Consider the following 21,730-nt stretch of genomic DNA (forward strand, 5'->3'; position numbering starts at 1 on the left):
GTGATCTGTGGGTTCAATAATTGTGAACTTGATTGTCCTGTAGTTTGAAGAGTATCAAAGTTCAGGTCTGCATGATTTTGTGAAAAAATTATGTTGCAAATAGGAATCTTTGGGTGCCTTTGTGTGAGTTTATCATGTCATTGAGTTACACATATATAAATCCCTATTGCCTTTCATCATAGGAACAATGTTTATATTTTAACATTAATTTTGATGTTCTATGATAATACTTTGTAGGCTTTCTGTTTACAAATTCAATTTTTTAGTTTTCTATTTATTTCTCTGAAATGAGGTCAGGAAAGAATTGTGTGTGTAGTCACCCTTCCAGTAATAAGAAAACAATGGTAGACGTTGGACAACTTGAATAACTTGAACTTTGCATTGTAAGGAATTTTGAGATACTATGTAAAATGTAATGGAAACAGTTTTTTTGAGTAAACATTATTTTGAATGAGTTTATGAATTTATTTTAGAGTAAATTTTAAGCCCTTTATTAATTGAAAGGTTTTTCTTTTACAGGTTTATGGTTGGCTGTGGGAGATGTGATGGACTGGTTTCATGGAGATTGTGTAGGATTAAGCCTTTCCCAAGCACAGCAAATGGGAGAAGAAGACAAAGAATATGGTATGCGTGAAATGTTGTGCTGAAGAAGATAAGAAGAGTGAAACTTTGGATTCAGAAATTTTAGAAAACCAAGCAAAATTGAGGTCATAGAGAAGATAAAACAATGGATTGTGAAAAAACTTGGTTTATCCAAGCAAGCAGCTACAAATGAAAAAACAAGCACTTAGATGATACAACAAAGCACAAGGTCAAAATCTTAAGAAGGGTAAGATTAATTTTTTTTATGACAAGCATTTTTTTTCTCTTATATCTCCCCCCCCCCCCATAATAAAAGAATAACAAAACTCTTAACAAACTTGCAAGGTTAAAAAAATCCTTACATTGGCCATGTCCAAAATGTGACAAGGTGAAATTCTAATTAGTACTTATATTTAGCTACTGTTTGAATTTTGCTTTAGACAAGAATTATTATAATGTGAGAAATTACTCTCAATTTGAACATTTTGATTAGCATTTTGACGGCTTTCCTTTGTTAAACAGAAAGTGTTTTGTTTGCAGTTGTGATTACATTGATAAAGCTAAATCACTATGAGAAAATGACCAAAGCAGATTAGCAACTCTTGTGTTAAAGTTATAGTTTTATGAATTGCCTGAACACCACATAAAGGTAATGACCCAATCTAATGTTAGACATAGCCAGTATGTGACAGGTAGAAACTGAGCCCCAGGTTTTTCCTCCTACCCCTTTGCTTGCTTTTGTTACTACTGGTATTCTTTCATGTATAGGCATTTAGGTTTTTTGGTATTAAGAAAAGACTTGCTGTTTTTCAAAAGATGTGATTATTACTTTTTGTCTCTATTGTTTTTGTGTAGTTTAATTTTTTTGGCCAATTTTTTGTGTGAATTGTTACCATGTATAATTCTAATACCCTGGTATATAAACCAGACTTCTAAGGTTAAAAACAAAGATATTTATTTAGTTTACCAAAAATTTCTTATCCAAGATAGCATTATTTCCTCAAGCTGAAGATTTTTCCCCTTTTGGGGAATAGCAGCCTTGTGTAGGAAAAATAATTCTATTTCCTCTGAGCCTCTCTAATTTCTTATGATGTGGAATTGTTAAAACTTAGAGCCCAGGGGGGTAGCTAGGTGGCTGCAGTGATAAAAGTACTGGCCCTGGATTCAGGAGGATCTGAGTTCAAATCTGGCCTCAGACACTTGATACTTACTAGCTGTGTGACCCTGGGCAAGTCACTTATGCCCTGCAAAAAACAAAAAAACCCCAAAAACTTAGAGGCCAGTCTTAATTTTTTTGCTCTTCCTAGAAATGTTTACTTTTTAGTAATGCCAAATTGTATTTTAATTTTTGTGAGGGAAACATGGAAATAAAAGCAGTTTTCCTGAAAAATTAAATTTATGACTTTTAACTGTTAAATTTTCTCATTGTGAGTACATAACTTATTCTTCCTAACAAAAGGAAGAAAAGTCAGATAACTTGAATTATCCCATCTTATGTAATTTGTTTTGTTAGAACATCAAACCAGTGAGAATCAAGACCTATGTTCATTTAGTCCTACCCATACACCTTCTGCAGTGTCACCTGGTCTATATCCTTTCTCTGTTCTTCAACTTAACAAATTAATCTAGATGTTTTCCCATTGTGCCTGGTTTTGTTTCTGGTCTCCTCCCTGCTTTGGTCAAGCTTACACATATATTGTTTCTAGGTTAATCTTCAGAAAATACAGCTTTAATCATATTGCTTCCCTTATCAGGAATCAACAAACACTCAGTTTAGCTCATTAGTTCAAATCCATATTCCTCACTTGACATTCAAAGTGGCACTTTACATGTTTATTTGGAGTCAGGAATTCAGTTCAAAATGCAGCTCTGGCCCTTTCAGTGTGACCTTATGTAAGCCACTGCATCTCTCTGATTCTCAGTTTCTTCATCCGCAAAATGTGAGGTTAGTCTAGTTGACTAACTGAAAATCTATGATCCTAGAGATTTGTTATCAGTGTCCCATTGCACCTCCTTATGCCTGTGATATAAATCCTGCTTATAATCTTTGTGCTTTTACTTATGTTCTTACCCCTACTTGTTTCCCTCTTCTCAGCCTATTAACATGTAGTATTTTATATTTTATTCAAGACTTAGCTCCTCTATGGAATCCAGGGCTGGTGCTTTATCCACTGCGCCACCTAGCTGCCCCTTGGACTTTTATTTCTAGCTTTTACTTCTATAAATTTACCCAGTATTGGATTGGCTTGTCAAATGGGATGGATGTGAAAATTGTACGTATTTTTGACCATTTTATTAGAAATGACATACACACACATACATATATACATGCAAATAGAAAACTTTTTTGCTGGTGATATTGTTGAGGCAAAATATTCCCCCAGTTTGTAGTTTTCTTATTCTACCTTCATTGATTTGATTTAGTAGAAGTTTTATCATTGAAATTTCCTTTAATTATCTTCTATTCTTTGGTTAATTTTCCTTCTACCTATAGTTGTATAAAGTATAGGCTTTCTCTTCTAATTTAAAATGAAATTCTTGTTGCATATCTATTTTGAGCTTATTGTATATTGTTTAGAATCACAAAAAAATTAGAATAGTCAGTGTGAAAGCGTCTTTAGAACAACAGGCTTATTGGTGGAACTGTTCTAACCAATTATAACCATTTGGAATTTTGCAAGAAAAGTGACTAATATCTACCAAAGTGTGTTCCAATTTCTCAGTAAGCTCTTGTCAACAAGAGCATCCTTTCCTCCATTAATTTACTAAGCTAATGTTTCTTACTGCTTATTTTTCTTCTATTATGTCTTTCCTGATTTATCTTTTTTTTATTATGAGAGTTTTGGTAGCTTCGGTTTTATAGTATAGTTTTAGGTCTGATTCTGTATGTCCCTCTCCTTTGTGCTTTTTCTTATTGTATTCCCTATCCACTGTAGTTCCAGACCTCTCATTCCTTCACAAATGAATGTTAATTTTTTTGTCTTAGTTATTTTAGTTTAATTTAAAATTAAATGTATGAGTCGTTTGTTTTGTCTTGCTTGTTTATGTAAAGGAGATAAGCAGTATAATTGCTCAGTTACCTGTGTCTCCTACAGGTTTGGGAAAACTGTTCCCTTTACTGCTTTGGTCCCCCATAACTAGTACATTGTTTTGCCTACAGTAGGGGCTTAACAAGTCCTTATTGAATGTATATATGAATTTTCCACCTGGTTATTATTGCTATTTGTGGGGGGGGGGGTGAAGCAATTGGGGTTAAATGACTTGCCCAAGGTCATACAGCTAGTAAGTGTCAAGTGTCTTTGGCCAGATTTGAACTCTGGTCCTCCTGACTCCAGGGCTGGTGCTCTATCCTTATTATTACTATTTTTAAAAGATTATTTTAATTTTCCCAATTAATTATTAATAATAAATTAATTTCTCTCTCTTCCCTTCTCCCCTTGTAGAATTTTTAAAATTCTTGTAACGGATATGGGTAATCAAGCAAAGCAATCTTACTTCGCCCATGTCCAAAAATGTATGACTCACTCTGTATGTTAGGTCTATCAACTCTAAGCAGATAGGGAACATAATTCATAATCAGTCCTCTGAAATTGATCAGAGTTCTTGAGTCTCCCAGAATACTTTATCTTGTAGAAATTGTTGTCGTTATTATAGAAACTATTCTCCTGGTGTTGTTCATTTCACTTTTCATATAGCATTTTACATAAAGCTTCTTAAGTTTCTCTAAAGCTATCCCTTTCATCATGTCTTATAACTCAGGAATATTCCATTACATTCATGTACTATAATCTGTTCAGCCATTCCACAATTCATGGGCATCCCATTAGTTTCTAGTTCCTTGCCACTATAAAAATTGTTGTTGATTTGTTTCAGTTGTCTGACTCTTCATAATCCCATTTGGGTTTTCTTGGCAAAGACATTGGAGTAGTTTGTCATTTCCTTCTCCAGCTCGTTTTTTTTTTTTTTTTAAACACATGACGAAACAGGAAAATGGGGTTAAGTAACTTGCCCAGGGTCACACACAGCTAGTGTCTGTGGTTAGATTTGAATTCAGGAAGATGAGTTTGCCTAACTCCAGATCTGGTATTCTAGCCACTGTGCCACTCAGCTGGTATTTAAAAAAAAATGTTTTTTAACTGATAGGTCATTTTCTTCTATCTTTGATTTCTATGGGTTATAGTTGTAGGAGAGATACCGCTTAATCAAAGGGTACTGGACAGTCTGATGACTTGAGAAGCTTAGTTTCAAATTGCTTTCCAATTTGAATTTTCTAGTGTAAATTACTAGACCAATTCATATCTCCCTTCATGGTGGTTGTTATTATTTTTATAGTTTGTAAAAATTTGATAGCTGGTTTTGGGCAAGAAATGAGTTTTCCAAAATCTATTTGTGAGAACTGAGCATACTGCATGAACTTTTTTTTGAAAACTTGCTATCTTAAAAATAGTGTTGTGCTTTTAAGTTTTTTTTTTCAAAAATTACCTTTTTTAAAAAAAAAAACAAATTGATTCAACTTTTAGGTATTTTTTTCTCTTTTAGTATTTTGGCTGGAACTGTGATTTTATTGGCATAATGAACTCCTGTTGAGGAAATTTATTAACAGCGCAGATCTTCCTTCTCTGTGGCTTTACAGTCCTAGAGACTTGCTTGTCAGAATTGAACATATATATGAATTTAGGAATATATGTGAATACAGGATTTCCTGATTCCGATTTCTCTCTGTCTATTATACAATAATACCCTTAGTTTGTTTTTCATTATGTGGAATTAAATTAATCGAATTAAAAATTTTTTTCAGGAATCTGGTGATGGTAAAAATTTATCAGAACATAGAGATTCTGAGATTAAAAAATGGCAACTTGCTCCTCTTCGAAAGATGGGACAAACAATTTTACCCCGGAGATCCTCAGAAGAGAAAAATGAAAAAATTACAAAAGAGTCTACAACTGTTTTTTGCACAGGTGAAAAGACCACAAAATCAGGTATGGCATCTGACAAATTATACTACTTATTGTATCTCTATTTCATGCCATATGCTGCTGCCTAGATTATTTGGAGAAGTTCTTTAGTTTTAAAAATATCTTTAGCGGGGCAGCTAGGTGAAAACTTTTTTTTTAATAAATAAGGTTTTCTGAAACTCTAACTTATGATTTATTCTTTTTTATTAATTTAATACAGTGAAATAATAGTGCAGTTAAGTACCTTGTCTCAGGGTTTTTGTTCTGCTTCAATCATTCAACATATATTTGTTAATTGCTTTTTATGTGCTAGGAGCTTAGAATATGAAGATGAAAGTAAAATAGTTCTTGCCCTGAAAAGAGCCTGTATTTTATTAGGGTAGACATATACATATGTTGCAGGGTTTCTTAACCTTTTTTTGTGTCATGAACTTTGGCAAGTCTGGTAAAATCCTGTATGTCTAGATCCTTTCTCAAAATAATGTTTTTAATGCATAAAAATACATAGGATTACAAAGGAAACTAGTTCTAGTGAAATATAGTTGCCAAAAATATTAAAAAAGAACACGTTTATGAACCTCAAGTCAAGAACCCCTGAATATAGGCAAGTAGATACAGACTAATGTGCATGAGGCACCAGATGATGGGATTCTATGGGCTGGAGTGGGGGGAGAGGCTTCACAAAGAAGGTCGCATCTGAGTATTGGTGGGGGAAAGTCTTGAGTTGTGAGAAGTGGAGGGGGGAAATGCTTTTTAGGAATAAAGAGATAGTCATTGCAAAGGTTACAGAGATAGGAATTGCACTGCCACCTCTGAAGACTAGTAAGAATACCTGATCATTGGACCGTAGAGTTCCTAAAGAGGAATAATATATAAGGTTCGAAAAGTAAATTGTGAAGTTTTAAATGCCAAAGTTTATATTTGATCCTAGAGATAATAGGAAACTATTGGAGTTTATTGAGTGGAGGAGTAACATGGTCAATCCTGTTCTTTAGGAATATCACTTTGGCAGCAGTTTTAAGAAGGGATTGGAGTGGGGAAGACCAGTTAGATATCCATTGCAGTTAGTTCAGATGAGAAGTGATAGTGACCTGAACTGTTTTGATGTGTGGTTGGATTGAAGGGAATGGACATAATAGATGTTGTGGGGAAAGAAATAACAATCATTTCCAGTGCACACTTAGCAATTAGTATTCTGTCTTACACTATGTTTCATTCATGCTACATGATTGGTCTATCTTTTCTGGTTATATACATCTCATATGTCATCCCTTATACCAGTTTTCCTCTTGAGTTCTTTGTTAGTATGTTACAGCCTACTCAGAAATGCCTTGTGCCTTTTCATTGTCCTTTGAGTATCCTTTAACTTTAATTGTTTGGAGACTACTGTTCCATGATTTTCAGCCCCACCACAACATAATGATACTAAAAATATGGGCCTTTGTTTCAGGGAAAAAATTGGGATATTTAAAAGTACTAGATGTTTTCCCAAAAGTAGTCCAGCCTATTTGACTTCTGTTTCGTTCTGGTCATTGGACATATCTAATATGTTCAAGATAGGTATTCTGATGAAGCAACACTTTACATTGACTGTCCAGTTGTCTGTCATAGTCTAGACAATAGACATTTGTTTATCCACTTGTCTTGGTTTTTTGTTTTATAGTTAGACTGTTTTCTTTGGGTACTCTGCCTCCTTATAGCTGGAATGCTTTCTTTCCATACATTTACCTTCTGGATTGTCTAGTTTTACTTCAAGCCTTAGCTCTTGCCCTAGAAATACTTAGATGAGTGTTTTCCTGGTTTCCCTTGAGGTTAATGTCTTCTCCAAGGTTGCTTTGTATTTGATTTGTATGACTGTTGTATATATTTATATATGTACATGTTTTCTCTCCCATTAGAATTAAACTCATTGAGGTCTGGGACTGTTTAATTTTTATATTCCCAGTACTTACCATAGTGATTGGCACATAAATAAATGGTTATTGGATTTTTGAGTGATTGAGTCCTCTGTAGAGAAGGCTTTGCAATATTTGAGGATAGATGTAATCAGTACAATAAATGTTGTGTAAATAGGTGCTTCTAGAGGACCTCACCACCTACAGTTTGATAGATATCTTTGTATGTATGTATGCATGTGTATTTTATGGTTAATTGAAATCAAAGGTAGCTCCCTCATATCTGTAAAGATTGACAGTTGAACCCATGGAAGCTGATGAGATCACCAAATAAGACATATAGTATAGAGCAAAAAGAGAAGGTGATTCAGGAGAGTCCCAGAGCCTTGGGGGACACTGACAGTTAAGTGGGAGTGGCAGGAATGGAGAACTAGTAAAGGAGCAATTAGATAAAATAATTAGATAAATAGCAGAAGAGCACAGCTTCATGAAAACTTAGAAAATAATAGATATGCAGAAAGAGGTAGTTGACAGGTGTCAGTCAATAAGCATTTATTAAATGCCTGTGTGCCAAGTACTGGAGAATACCAAAAAAAAAAAGCTAAAAGATATTCCTTACTCTCAAGGAGCTCACAACTTAAAGGGAGAAACACATGAGAACAACTATGTACAAACAAGTTATATTCAAGATAAGTTGCAACCTTTTACCTCTTTAAACACACTAGAAACAACTTATAAACAGAAAATAGAATTCTTTATTGCCAGTGAATTTTGATAAGCAAAAATTTAATTCACATGGAAAAAATCTTAGTGACTTATGACCTCAGTAAAGTAAGAGACAAAGTTCTGAGTTGATAGGGTAGAGGAGGTGTGGCAAACTAAAAGAAGAGTAGCTTCTGTGGGGGAGTAAAATAGAGCCTTTTGGGGAGGAATTGCTGCACTGATGGCTCAGGTGAAGTTAGATGACAAATTTGTGTTGTACCTAGACAGTTTGCTTGTGTACTTTGTTTAGCATGTGCTAAGTAGGGATGGAGGTGGCAAATGATGGGAGTTGTCCAAGGGTGTGATGTTAAGTAACGGGTAATGATCCAATAAGTACTGAAGGTTGGAAGAATTTGAGGTTGTAATGAGGATGAAAACAGCTTTAGGAGGGGTGAGGTATTGGGTATTGTATATTTTCATTATGTTCTTGTCTCAACATCAGGATGTAATAAGCCAATTCCAAGTAAGGATTATTTCATTCTTTGTACTTGTATTCCAAGGGCCAAGCAGTATGCTGGGCTTATATTAGGTGCTTAATAAATATTGGCTGATTCAAGAGTTTTCTATTCAATCTAAAATGCTTTTTGATTCTAAAGCTGTACCTCTGTGACTTTAAAATATCTTTTCCATACGATTACTACAAATAGTTGAAAGTTAATTTATGTTTTTGTTGAATTTCAAGTGAGAATGGGCCAACATGGTTAAAAAAATTATGATGTCATAATTCATTTCAATTTTATGTTGTAAATGTTTAAAAAAAATTTTAAAATTAAACACCAAAATAAGAATGTTTCCATACATAGAGCAAGTTTACTGAAGGATTTCAAATGAAACCATCAATCTTTACTTCATAATGCTTGCAAATTTTAGAAAATTATATAATTTTACATGTGTTTTGGGGGGTTTTTTTTTGGTAGGGTAATGGGGGTTAAGTGACTTGCCCAAGGTCACACAGCTAGTAAGTGTTAAGTGTCTGAGGCTGGATTTGAACTCAGGTTTTCCTGAATCCAAGGCCAGTGCTTTGTCCACTGTGCCACCTAGCCGCCCTACATGTTGTGTTTTAAATTGTCCTGCTTGTTTTTGCTTCCTCCTGAGTTTCTCTTTATTTTAAAAAAAAAATTTAGTGGCCCTCATTTCTATTCAACTCTGATCTTTTCATCAGAAATGTTTGGTTTTTGCATTTTTTTTTTTTTGTATTCCTATTCCTTCACCTCTTCATCCCCCCACCTTCAGTTAAGTTAGAAATGGGGTTGGGGGCCAACCTTGTCACAAATAATTTCTGTCAGGCAAACCAAATAAATAATAACATGGCCATGTTCAAAAGTATATCTCTGTACTTTGTTCCTATGGCTTCTCTGTTTAGGTCCTTTGGAGAAATGATTGTGCATTATTTTCATCAGACTTCTTAAGGATGACAAAGGGTCTTTGTCTTTAAAATGTTACTCTTGTATAAACTGTTTTGTTGGTTATTTTTACTTCTCTCTGCATCAATTCATACTCTGAAATTGTTTTGTCATTTCTAACAGGACAGTGATATTCCATTATGTTCCTATAACAGAGCTTGTTCAGCCATTCCCCCGTTGTCTAAGAGATTTTAGATAAGAATGATTTTTATGCATGCATCCATATATTCCCACCTACCCTACTTATGAAAAATATCAAGTTCTGTCCTCTTTTTTCCTTCCTTTCTGTATTAGTGTGTTCCTTCCTTTGCTTTCCTTTTACCTTTCCCTCTTGAAGCTCTCACAAACTGTTTTTCTTGTTTTGCTGCCTCAGTACTCTTTGAAAACTTTAGGTTTCTCAAGGGACATTTGTTACTTCTTTTGCTATTAGAGTATCAGTGCTACATAAGCATATATAGCTTCTTCTTTTTTCTTTTTTTGGTGAGGCAATTGGGGTTAAGTGACTTGCCCAGGGTCACACAGCTAGTAAGTGTGTAAAGTATCTGAGGCTGGATTTGAACTCAGGTCCTCCTGAATCCAGGGCCGGTCCTCTATCCATTGTGCCACCTAGCTGCCGCTTATAGCTTCTTCTAATTGCTCAGATTTACCTTTCTTGGTTTATCTGGGTTCTTTGTATTCAAAATTTCTGTTAATTCTGGTTTAGTCATCAGAAATGCTTTGAAGTCCTGTATTCCATGAAAAGTTCCAAATGATGATAATTATTATGGCTAGCATTTCATTTTATCTTCCCAGCAACCCCTAAGAGGTAGGTGCTGATATTATCCCCATTTTACAGATTAGGAAAATAAGGCAGTCAAAGGTTAAATGACTTGCCCAGGAGTCACACAGCTTGTAAATGTTCAGGGCAGGATTTGAACGTATATTCCTGACTTGGGTCCGGTTCTCTATTCAGTGCACCATGTAGGTGTTAAATTATATGGATGCATGCATGTGTGTATGTATGTAAAAATACACACACACACACACACATACACACACAGTAAAAAGGAGTGGGTATCAGATGAACCTGGGGCAAGTAGGTGGTGCAGCTGAGAAAGCCTCAGATGCTTAATTGTTTGCCTCAGTTTCCTCATTTGTAAAATGAGCTGTAGAAGGAAATGGCAAACCATTCCAACATCTTTGCCAAGAAAGCCCCAAATGGAGTCACAAAGTGTCAGATATGACTGAACAACAATAAATCAGATGAAGCTCACTCAAATAGGTAAAGAAGGGTAGAAAACATACACACACCAAGTTTGGTGTAGAAATACCTCAAAATCAACAGGGATCAAAAATCAAAATTAAGTGGAAATGTGAGTGAGGGATGAGTGGAAGTAATTAAAGTAGGAGAATACTGAGGAATAGTTATAAGCAAAACAATACTCCCTGATCGAAAGGGCAAAACTCTTGGAAGGAGTTTGACAAAGGGAGTTCTCCTCAGATGATTTTTAGAAAGTACTTTAAGACATTGGCATTATGTGCAATGCTATTGTAGATTATTTACCAAGAGCTTAAGATTGCTATACTGAACCATAAGTAGGGCTCATGGAAAAAGAATTCTTATGTATAAGGACTGTTGGGGTTTTTTTATTCTTAACCTTGTACATGGCAGATACACAATAAATATTTGTTGAATTGAAGTGAGGTAGCTCATAAATATCTATAAAAGTGATTTATTTTATCAGGGAAACGAAATTCTTTGGAGGCAACTGGTAGAGAATGCTAAATGGGAATACAAGGGAATATACCTGTTTTTCAACCATACAGGACACCATCACAAAAATTGGCCATTATTATGGCAAAAAACCCCATGACAAATATGTGCAGAAAAGTAGAAATATTAAATACTTATTTTATCACCCATAGTACAATATAAACTATTTTAAATAAAAAGTATTTAAAAAAGATTAAAGATTGATTGGAAACTAAATCACCCTGAAGAATGGGTAGGTCAAGGAAGAAATTATGGAAATAGTCAATTTCAATAAAGATAATGACAGTATAACAATTGGTAGGATGTAGCTAAAGTAAATAGGGGAAATTTTGTATTTTTATAATCTCTTTCATTATTAAAAGTGAGAGAGTAGATCAACTAAAAAAATCTAGAAAACCAGGAAATTAAAATCCAAAATAGAAAACTTGAAAATGAAAGGAGAGATTAGCAAAATTGAAAGTGTAAAAAAAAAAAATTGAACTAATAAAACTAGGAACTGTTTTTAAAACAACAAAATGGATAAACCATTAGCTAATTTGATTTTTCAAGAGAGAAAGAAGAAAACAATGTTCAGTATCAAAACTGAAAGTGAATTCACAACAAATTAAGATGTAGAATCAATTACTAGGCACTATTTCATCCAACTGTATTCTAGTAAAACCGATGATCGAAGTGATAGATATTTACAAATATATGAATTGCCCACTCTGATAGGAAATAGACTACTTAAATAATCTTATCTAAGAAAAATAAATTCAACAAGCCATAAATGAACTTCAAAAATGGTTTGGGGGAATTTGGTAAAGAAGGGGTCCTACCAAATTTCTCCCATGATTTAAATATGGTCTTGATATTTAAAATAGTCAAAACAAAGAAAGGAAATTAAAGATCACTTTCCTTAATGAAAACTGATGCAAAAAATATAAGCAAAATGGTGACTTTAGCATTATATCAAAAAGATTGTGCCTTATGACTAGGCTGGATTTATACCATCAATGCCGGGCTTGTTGAGTAACATAATTGACCATATTAGTAAAAATCAAATGATAATTTCATTAGATGATGAAAAGGGTTTTGACAAAATACCACAATCATTCCTGTTAAAAGAAAATACTATAAAGGAATAAGCACAAGTAATGGGGAACCCAAATATCACTTTTTCTAGGTGATGTGATTTATTGGAGAAAGGAGTAATTAAAAAAATTTATTGAACAACTTCCCCAAAAGTTGCAGGATATAAAGGAAACTGAAATAAATCATCTACATTTCTGCGTATTACTCACATAATCCAGCAGAAAGAAATTCCGTTTCAAATACAACAGCATAAAATTCCTCAGTCTGTCAAGACATACAAAGGAACTATGTGAACACAATTTCAAAACATTCTTTACACAAATACATATCTAAATAATTGGAGAATTATCAATTGTGGTAGGCTGAGCCAATATGATAAAAATGACAGTACCACATAATTTACTTTATTTATTCAGTGTCGTACTAACCAAACTTCCAAAAGTTTACCTTTTAGAGGTAGAAAAAAGATAACAATTCATGTGGAGGAACAAAAGATTAAAAATATCTAGAGAATCAATGAAAAAAATGAGGAATAGGGTCTAACACAACCAGATTTCAAGTTGTACTACAAAGCTATTATTAAACAGTTTGTTCCTGGGTGAGAAATAGGTTGATCAGTGAATCAGATGTACAGAAGCAAATGACTACAGTAACCTAGTGTCTGATGAACCCAAAGATCCTAGCTGTTGATCCATAAACTCAATAGTCAACAAAAACTATTTGGAAAATTGTCAAACACTATCGCCAAAAGTAGGTATTGACTAACCTCTCATACTGTGTATGAAGAGAAGCTATAGATGGATATGTGATTTAGATAGGTGACATCAGAAGCAAATTAGAGGAGCACGGAATATATCTGTCTAGAAGAGTTTATGACCAAATAAGAGAGAGGGTCACAGGAGGTAAAGTGGTTTGATAACAAAAAATTAATATTTTTTTCTCAAACAAAACCAGTGCATCTTAAAATCAGAAGACAAGCAGGAAGTTGAAAAGAAAATCTTAGTAAGCTTCTCTGATAAAGTTCTCATTTCTAACATCTATAGGGAACTGAGTCAAAATTTTTCTTTCTTTTTTTGCAGAGCAATGAGGTTTAAGTGACTTGCCCAGGGTCATACAGCTAGTAAATGTCAAGTGTCTGAGGCCAGATTTGAACTCAGGTCCTCCTGAATTCAGGGCTGGCGCTTTATCCAATGTGCCACCTAGCTACCCTGAACTGAGTCAAATTTACAAGAAAAGGAGCCATTCCCCAATTGATATAAACAGGCAGTTTGCAGAAGGGCGAAGCAAAGCTTTCAATAGCCATATAAAAATGTTCTAGGTCACTAATAATTAGAGAAATACAGATTAAAACGACTGAGGTACCACCTCACATCACATTTATCAGATTGGTTAAGATGACAAAAATGGTAAATGACAGATGCAGGAAAACAGGTACTGTTGGTGGAATCGAATTAATTTAGCTGTTCTGTTTTGAACTGTGCCCTAAAGAGATTAGAGGAGGAGGAAAATTCAGCCCTCTCTGTACAAAAATATTTATAATAGCTCTTTTTGTAGTGGCAAAGAACTGGAAACTGAGGAGATTCTCATCAGTTAGGGAATGACTGAACAAGATGGTACATGAAGACTATTTTGCTCCAAGAAATGAAGCAGGAATGGTTTCAGAAAAACCTGGATGAACTGATGCAAAGTATGCTGAGTGGAAATAGGAATGCACTATTATAGCTGCAATATCATAAGAATTATCAACTTTGAAAAAAAGAAAAAAAGGAACTGATCAACTCAGTGATCAATCACAGTTCTAAAAAGCTGATGGATTCAGAGTACAGATTGAAACATGTTTTCCCCTCCTTCCCTGGACAAAACTAATGTGGGAATTTGTTTTGCGTGACTACCCATATTTATAAGGATTTTGTTTTGTCTTCTCAATGGGTGAAGAGTAGAGAAAAGAGAGGAAGAACGTTTTAAAATAGAATTTTTTAAAAGTCACCTAGTAATAGTGCCTACTGTATATGCATTTGGAATTAAGCCTCAGGAAAAGTTTGGTGCTCAGGTAGGAGTACTGATTTTTCTGGCCGTAAGCAACCACTTAAGCTCTAGATCTCAGTTTCCTCATCTGTAAAATAAGGTTATACTTGGTGGTTTCCAAATTGTGACTAGTTTTCAGGTGATAATTCACCTGAAATATCATTAAAAATCAAACCTTTTCACTTTTAGGTCTTTGAGTATACAGGTTCAACATATAAAGATAAAAGGAAAAGAAACTTTAAAAATATGCTATTTACTGGGGCAGCTAGGTGGTGCAGTGGATAAAAGCACTGGCCCTGGTTTCAGGAGGACCTGAGTTCAAATCCGGCCTCAGACACTTGACACTTACTAGCTGTGTGACTCTGGGCAAGTCACTTAGCTGTCATTGCCCCACAAAAAAAAAAAAAGAAATTATAGAAAAATAGACTATTTACTTAGCCTATGTTCAAGAATGTATTTTCTAACTTATTTGACTCATTTATATTCCTGAATTTATGAAACTAATTATCTGGAAGGAAGAAAATATGCACAAAGTTTTAAAAGGACAGAGGTTATATTTCAGACTTTTTTATTTTCAATAGCATGACAGTGTTTTTTTTTTTAATGAGCACATGGACTCTTAATATGTAAATTTTCCTTAAGCAACTTTACATGGACTTCGTTTTTAAGTAAATTCTTCACTTTATTTCAATTAAGGTATACATGAAAAGCAAGAGTTAAAAAAGAAGAAAACTGAGAAAACAGGATTGCCTAATGTGCACACACCCCCTACTCCTACTTCCAAACCTTCTGCAGACCAGATCAGACAAAGTGTCAAACACTCTCTCAAAGACATTCTCATGAAAAGGTAATATAGTCATAGTAACATTGTAAAAGATAGACTAATCTGTGGTTAATTTAAAAAACAAAACAAAACTTTGTTGTCGTTTTAAGACTTACAGATTCAAATTTGAAGATCCCAGAGGAACGGGCATCCAAAGTTGCAACAAAAATTGAAAAGGAACTTTTTTCTTTTTTTCGGGATACTGATGCCAAATATAAGAACAAATATAGAAGTTTGATGTTCAATTTGAAAGATCCTAAAAACAATGTAAGTAAGTTCAATAACTTGTGCATAAGTGAACTTTTTGCCAAATCAGAACCTTTAATGTGCTTTAAGTTGAAAAAAACCTGGGAATCTCCTTGTAATACTGTACTTGCCATCTGTGTTGTGGAAACATGTTACAAAATTAGGTTACGATATAATGATGTCCTTTGGGTAATTTGAAGTCTTAAAACAATCTCTCTTACACTGAATTCTCCAGTGCCACATATATATAACTAAAACGTATTCCCCTTAAAACAAATCAAACAAAATCCTTTGTCTATCCAAGCATTGTGTAGTACATTCTTAGATAGTTGAGTATTAACCAGGAAATGCCTATGGGAAATATAATCTTTCCTAACATCATAAAAACGCAAATAGATTTCCACAGAAATTACCCTTAAAAATATGAAAGCCTTTAAAATCATGTCCTTAAACAAATAATTTACTTAGTATTTTATTAATGTGCAAAATATTCTGTTACACAGAACAAGTTGCAAAGAGAAATGCTAGAAAGTGGTCATAGAAAATTATCTGCCTCACACCTTAAAAGCAGTGAGGGAACACATAAGATTTTTGAATATTATTGTTGCCAATTTATAAAGGTTTTTTTTTTTTTGACACACATTGTTTCCTTTAGTAGCTATTGTTTAGCTGTACTTGACATAATTCTATGTATTGAGGTAGTTTTTATAATGCTTTTACAAATTTATCTTAATGTGTTTTATGTGTGTTTTTTGTTTGTTTTTGTCTTTTTGCAGGGCAATGAAGGTTAAGTGACTTGCCCAGGGTCACACAGCTAGTAGTGTCAAGTGTCTGAGGTCAAATTTGAACTCAGGTCCTCCTGAATCCAGGGCCGGTTCTTTATTCACTGCACCTCCTAGCTGCCCCTGAAGCACATTTTAAAACATCTTTTAAAACACATTAAGACTCAGGGGCAGCTAGGAGGTGTAGTGGATAAAGCATTGGCCTTGGATTCAGGAGGACCTCAGTTCAAATTTGGCCTCAGACACTTGACACTTAACTAGCTGTGTGACCCTGGGCAAGTCACTTAACCCTCATTGCCCTGCCCCCCCCCAAAAATGTACCTCAAATGAAGATGCTATGTGTTATATTGATTCCTAGCTTTAGAAAATGTTAAAGTTTGGAAATTTCTCACATACACACTGCACACCTTTGTTTTTCAGCATCTACCTCTTACCTTCTCCCTTTGTCTATATGATGTGTTGTGTAGTGGAATGAGTACTAAATTAGAAATCTGGAAATACAAATTATGCTTGTTTGTCCTTTGATACACATAGTAAACTTAAAATGCCGAAGATGGGAGAACTCTAAAAGCTAAGTAGCTTTTGTGGATAAGTTGTGACAATAATTTCTTTTGCTTCTTAAATTCAATAATTATTGCATACCTTCTGCGTGCAAAGAACTGAGATATAAAAGATAAAGCATACATACTGCTTTTGAGGAAGTTAAGATGGTCTATTCAAAGTGCTGTAATAAAGTGGAAGGTGGAAAGAACACTGCATGCAGGGTGACAGTTCAGTGAATGCCTAACAGAAAATTATATGAATTGGCCCTTGAGGAGTTGGACTTCAACAGATTAAGACTTTTTTTGGGCATACAGCCAAGTGATAGAAGAGGTCAGGATGAGAAGGGAGGAGTATTCCTTTTTGGCTGTTGTATGAGAGAAAGCTGTAGAAGGAGATTGGAATTAGATAGTAGAGGATCTTAATGGTAGAGGGCCGTTTTCAGGAATATATACTTTGGCTGACAGTAGAAAACCACTGAAGGTTTTTAGTTAAAGACTATGATGATAGTAATTGGATTTTATATGAGCAGTGATATGAAGAGGCAATTAGGGGGTGTCTATACAGAGATGTCAAACATGAATACCACCAGAATAAAATGTACTTGGGAAATATTTAACAAATTAAAATGTAAATAATATAAATATGTGTTTTTTTAAAGTCCATATATGGCTGGGGTCCATTTGTATGATTTAGGAGTTCTCCTGTCTTTTTGAGTTTTATTCCACTAGTGTAGTGAATGAGTGCTGCTGGACATGGACTCAGGAAGACTCGAGTTTAAATCCTGCCTGAGCCACTCACTATTTGTGTGTACCTGGGTGAATCACTTAACCTGTCTGACCTTTTTTTCTCATCTGTTAAATAGGGATAATAATAGTACCTCCTTCTGAGGGTTATATGAGCTAACATGTAAAGTGCAACCTTAAAGTGATATAAAAAATGTTTACTTAATACTGTTGCTATTAATAAGAATGAAAAAAAAGAGCTTATTGTAATCTGTGCAGGAAAAAATGAGAGCCTATCTAGAGAGGTGTACAATGTGCAAGAGATATTACTGAAGTAAAAGTGATAGATTTGACAATTGATTTTATCCATTCAATTGGAATGAAGATAGAAGTAAAGGAGACTCTTAAGATTGGGGGCAGCTAGGTGCAATGGATATAGCACTGGGCTTAGAAGCTGGAGGATCCTCTTCCTGAGTTCAAATCTGGTTCAGACACTTAAATGGCTGTGTGACCCTGGGCAAGTCTAACCCTGTTTGCCTCATTTTCCTTATTTGTAAAATAAGCTAGAAAAGGAAATGGGAAACCATTCCAGTATCTTTGCCAACAAAACCCCAAATGGGAGTGGAGTCATGAAGAGCTGGAAATGACTCAACAACTTAAGAATGAACCTGGGAAGATGGTAGTGCTTTTAATAGGAATTGATAAATTACTTGGGGGGGGGGGGCGGTTTGAAAGCAGCTTTGAGAATAGGTGATGTTTAGTCTTTTATATTCTACTTTGATTCTTAAGGAGGAGTGGGGAAGATGGTCTGTGTCTGATTCCTTCCATTAACACATAGTATCTTTAAATTACCTTTTATCTGAAGGTTTAGTGGTGGAGACAACAATTTTCACCACATGTAGGTAAGAGAATCATAGAAGCCAGAGCTACTGTACTGATAGATCAAGGATCATTGATCTAAAGCAGGAAAGATTGATTAATTTTTCCTCAGGAGAGAAAACTTGGCAAGAGACATCCTGAGGTCATTTTGAGAATGTTTAAGGATAAAATTGGAAGGAGAATAATAAACTGATGAAAGATGGGGGAAGTGTTTTTTGTTGGAGTTTTGTTACAGACCTCTTCCCCATCAGTCAGCAAAGCTACCACTTTAAGGCTCAACATCACAGTCCTCCATGAACTTCATGATGAGCTAGGAATGACAATAATGAAAACAATGTTGGAAAATGCAGCTAGACCAGACAGAATATACAGTTTGTGCTTTTGAGAACATTGAGTGGTTGTGTCTCAGGATAACAAAGAGGAGGAGGACATATACTTGGGGGATTTTAATATGATTATTAACCCAGAAAAACTACCTGCTTTCCTATCTCTTATAAAGTCTTTCAGCATGAGGAAGACATATATCAAAGGCACATTTGGTGAAGGTATGAGAACAATGTACACTTTTGCAAAAGATATTTTTACAACAGACTGCAATTTTACAGTGTAAGAATTCATGTGAGTCCAGAGATTCCAAGATGTCATTGTATGTATTTGTTAACTAAAAAAGCATTTTTATTTGGTAGGACAAAATGCTGCTTGATAAGCTTTCCTCCCCTGAGATGTTGGTATGCACATGTCAAAATCATTTAAGCTTCACTGAAATACTTGACAACATAGAGAAAAAAGAGCATCCCTTTGATGATTATTTTCAAGCAAGGAATAAAATTGAGATGTGTATCCCTCAAAAATGTTTAGCTAAAGAGGTTGAAGCCAAGGTGTCATAAAAAAGGAAGGAACTCACCTGGGATCTCTAATTCCTCACCAAACAACTTTAAAATAATGCCTTAAAACATTCTGAAGCCACAGAACCAACAGAAGGATGGGGTGAAGCAGTTTTCCAGGCCAAGATAACTTATAACATTGACAGGAAAGGATTGTATAGTTCCCTGGCAAGCAAGCATAGGCTTTGGGATGACTGAATCAGTGATGGCAACTTCTGGAACTCTCTGCCCACAGACTCTAAAGGGGCCTGGCAACTAGTGAGAAGAAAATTATAGGAATGACTTCCTTAGCCTGGTTTCAGGACTCTTACAAGGATGATCCAGGTCACAGGCCCAGGGTGAGGAGGAGCTCTAGGACACTCAATATACCTGGAGGGTAGCAGGGATCCTGGTCACAGTTCCAGAGTACTTGTGGTTGCTCACAGACCATAGCACAAGCTAGAAGAGTAGTAAACTTACTTATCTTTTCATCATATCATCTTGAAAAAACTAAAACTTTAAAAGCCCTGAGAAATAACTCTGAAAACAGTGGCACAAAAAAACCTGAAGCCTTGGGACAATGCCCCCTCTATGCCAGGAGCAGGGCCAACTTTAATATAAAGTTTAAAAAGTTAGGAAATAGGCTGAAAAAATAACAATAAAACATAGAAACATAGAAAGTCAGTATGGTGATAGGGAAGATCAAAAGAGAACAATGTAAAAATGGCTATATGTGACATCTCAAAGAAAAATGTGAATTGATCTGGAGGGAGAAATGGATATTTAATGAAGTAGAGGACTTTGAAGCATTCCTGATCAAAAGACTAGCTTTCCTGATCAAAAGAACAAAAAATTTGATTTTTCAAATATAAGATTCAAGCATAAAAAGGTAAACAGGAAAGAGAAGTCATAAGGGATTCAATAAGGTTAAATAGTTTACATTACTACATAGGAAGATGATACTTGTATCTCCTGAGAACTTTATCATTATTAGGGCAGTTAGAAGGAGGATACATAGACAGGGCACCTGTATGAGTTAATTATGATGGGATGATTTTTAGAACAAAACAAAACAAACCCAAGGGGTTCACTGAAAGAAAGGGGAAAGGGAGGAGAATAGGGTAAATTGTAGAGAAAGAAATTTTACAGTGGAGATGGGGGTGTGGCAGGCTATGTTTGAATTGTAATTGACTGAAAGAGGTAATAAGGTACACATTATTTTGGGTCTAGAAATCTGTCTTGCCCTGCAGGGAAAAAGGAGGGCAAGCAATGGCCAGAAGCAAAATGCTTTTCTAGTGAGAAAGGGTAAAAAGAGAGGGGGAGAAAGAGGGGGAGGGAGAGAGAGAGAGTACTCATCGCTGAATGTGAATGGGACAAATTTACCATAAAATGGAAGCAGAAAGTTGTGGATTAAAGCAGAATCCTACAATACTTTGTTCACAAGAAACACACTTGAAGCCAAGACAGACTCACACAGAGTAAATGTAAAGGGCTAGATCCGAATCTATTATGTTTCAGTTGAAGTAAAAAAAAAAAAGGCAGCGGTAGCAATTGATCTCAAAGCAAGAGCAAAATTAGATCTAATTAAGAGAAGTAAGGAAACCACATTTTGCTAAAAGGTACCATAGGAAATAAAGTTATATTAATACTAATCATATATTCAACAAGTAGTATAGCATCCACATTTTTAAAGGAAAGGTTAAAAAAAGTTTTAGGAGGAAATATATAGTAAAAGTATACTAGTGGGGGAACCTCAATTTTCCTCTCACAGGACTAGATAAATCTTATGGAGGAGGCTAAAGGGGTTAACGGATAACCTAATTTACTTGATTAATAGTAGCTTAAAGGGTTAGCAGAGAAACTAAGGTTTGTGTTCTTATCAGCTGTAACTACAGGGTTTGATTCCCTGTCAACCAATACTGCTATCAACAGAAACTTAAACAGTATTCAGGGACCATTAACCATTAATAGACATTAATATTCCTAGATGACAGAACACCTAGAAACCAGATCTTAAAGTAAAGAGATACCATAAACAGAGAGACCCTCTGGCTCAGACAAGTTTAAGCATGTCTTTATGAACATCTACAGAAAGGTCAAATGTGTCCTTAGGTTCACTTTATGATGTGTAAGCCCCAAAAACACACCTCCAAGGAAAAAGGTGCGCCTCAGGGGTTGTTTTAGGACCCCAAGAATTCCAAATTAGGGTAAAACCTCCCTGTACCTCCTTAAGGAGGGATTAAGATAATGAGGAGATAACTTACTTTTTCTCAGTATAAATATAACTATTCTTCCTCCTTCCTGTCTCCTCACAGTATTTTAATAAAACTTAGGAAGCTGAGTCTTCTAGTTCTTTGAGATGCCTCATGATTAATTTGATCAATTAAATCCATCCCTACTTCAAATCTTTCTTTCCTTTT

At 34.9% G+C, this 21,730-nt stretch overlaps 1 protein-coding gene across 1 annotated transcript in view; it reads left to right on the top strand.

The window, feature by feature from the left end:
- Positions 1–21,730, top strand: part of PHF3 (PHD finger protein 3) — a 108,051-nt gene that overhangs the window by 65,625 nt on the left and 20,696 nt on the right. The window contains 7 exon segments of the mRNA XM_044001378.1: positions 520–547; positions 549–623; positions 625–704; positions 706–829; positions 5,381–5,564; positions 15,149–15,299; positions 15,386–15,542. Of these exon segments, the coding sequence (XP_043857313.1) occupies positions 520–547; positions 549–623; positions 625–704; positions 706–829; positions 5,381–5,564; positions 15,149–15,299; positions 15,386–15,542 (799 nt within the window).

Source organism: Dromiciops gliroides, chromosome 4 (assembly GCF_019393635.1).
Source record: "Dromiciops gliroides isolate mDroGli1 chromosome 4, mDroGli1.pri, whole genome shotgun sequence".
NCBI classification, from domain to species: Eukaryota; Metazoa; Chordata; class Mammalia; order Microbiotheria; family Microbiotheriidae; genus Dromiciops; species Dromiciops gliroides.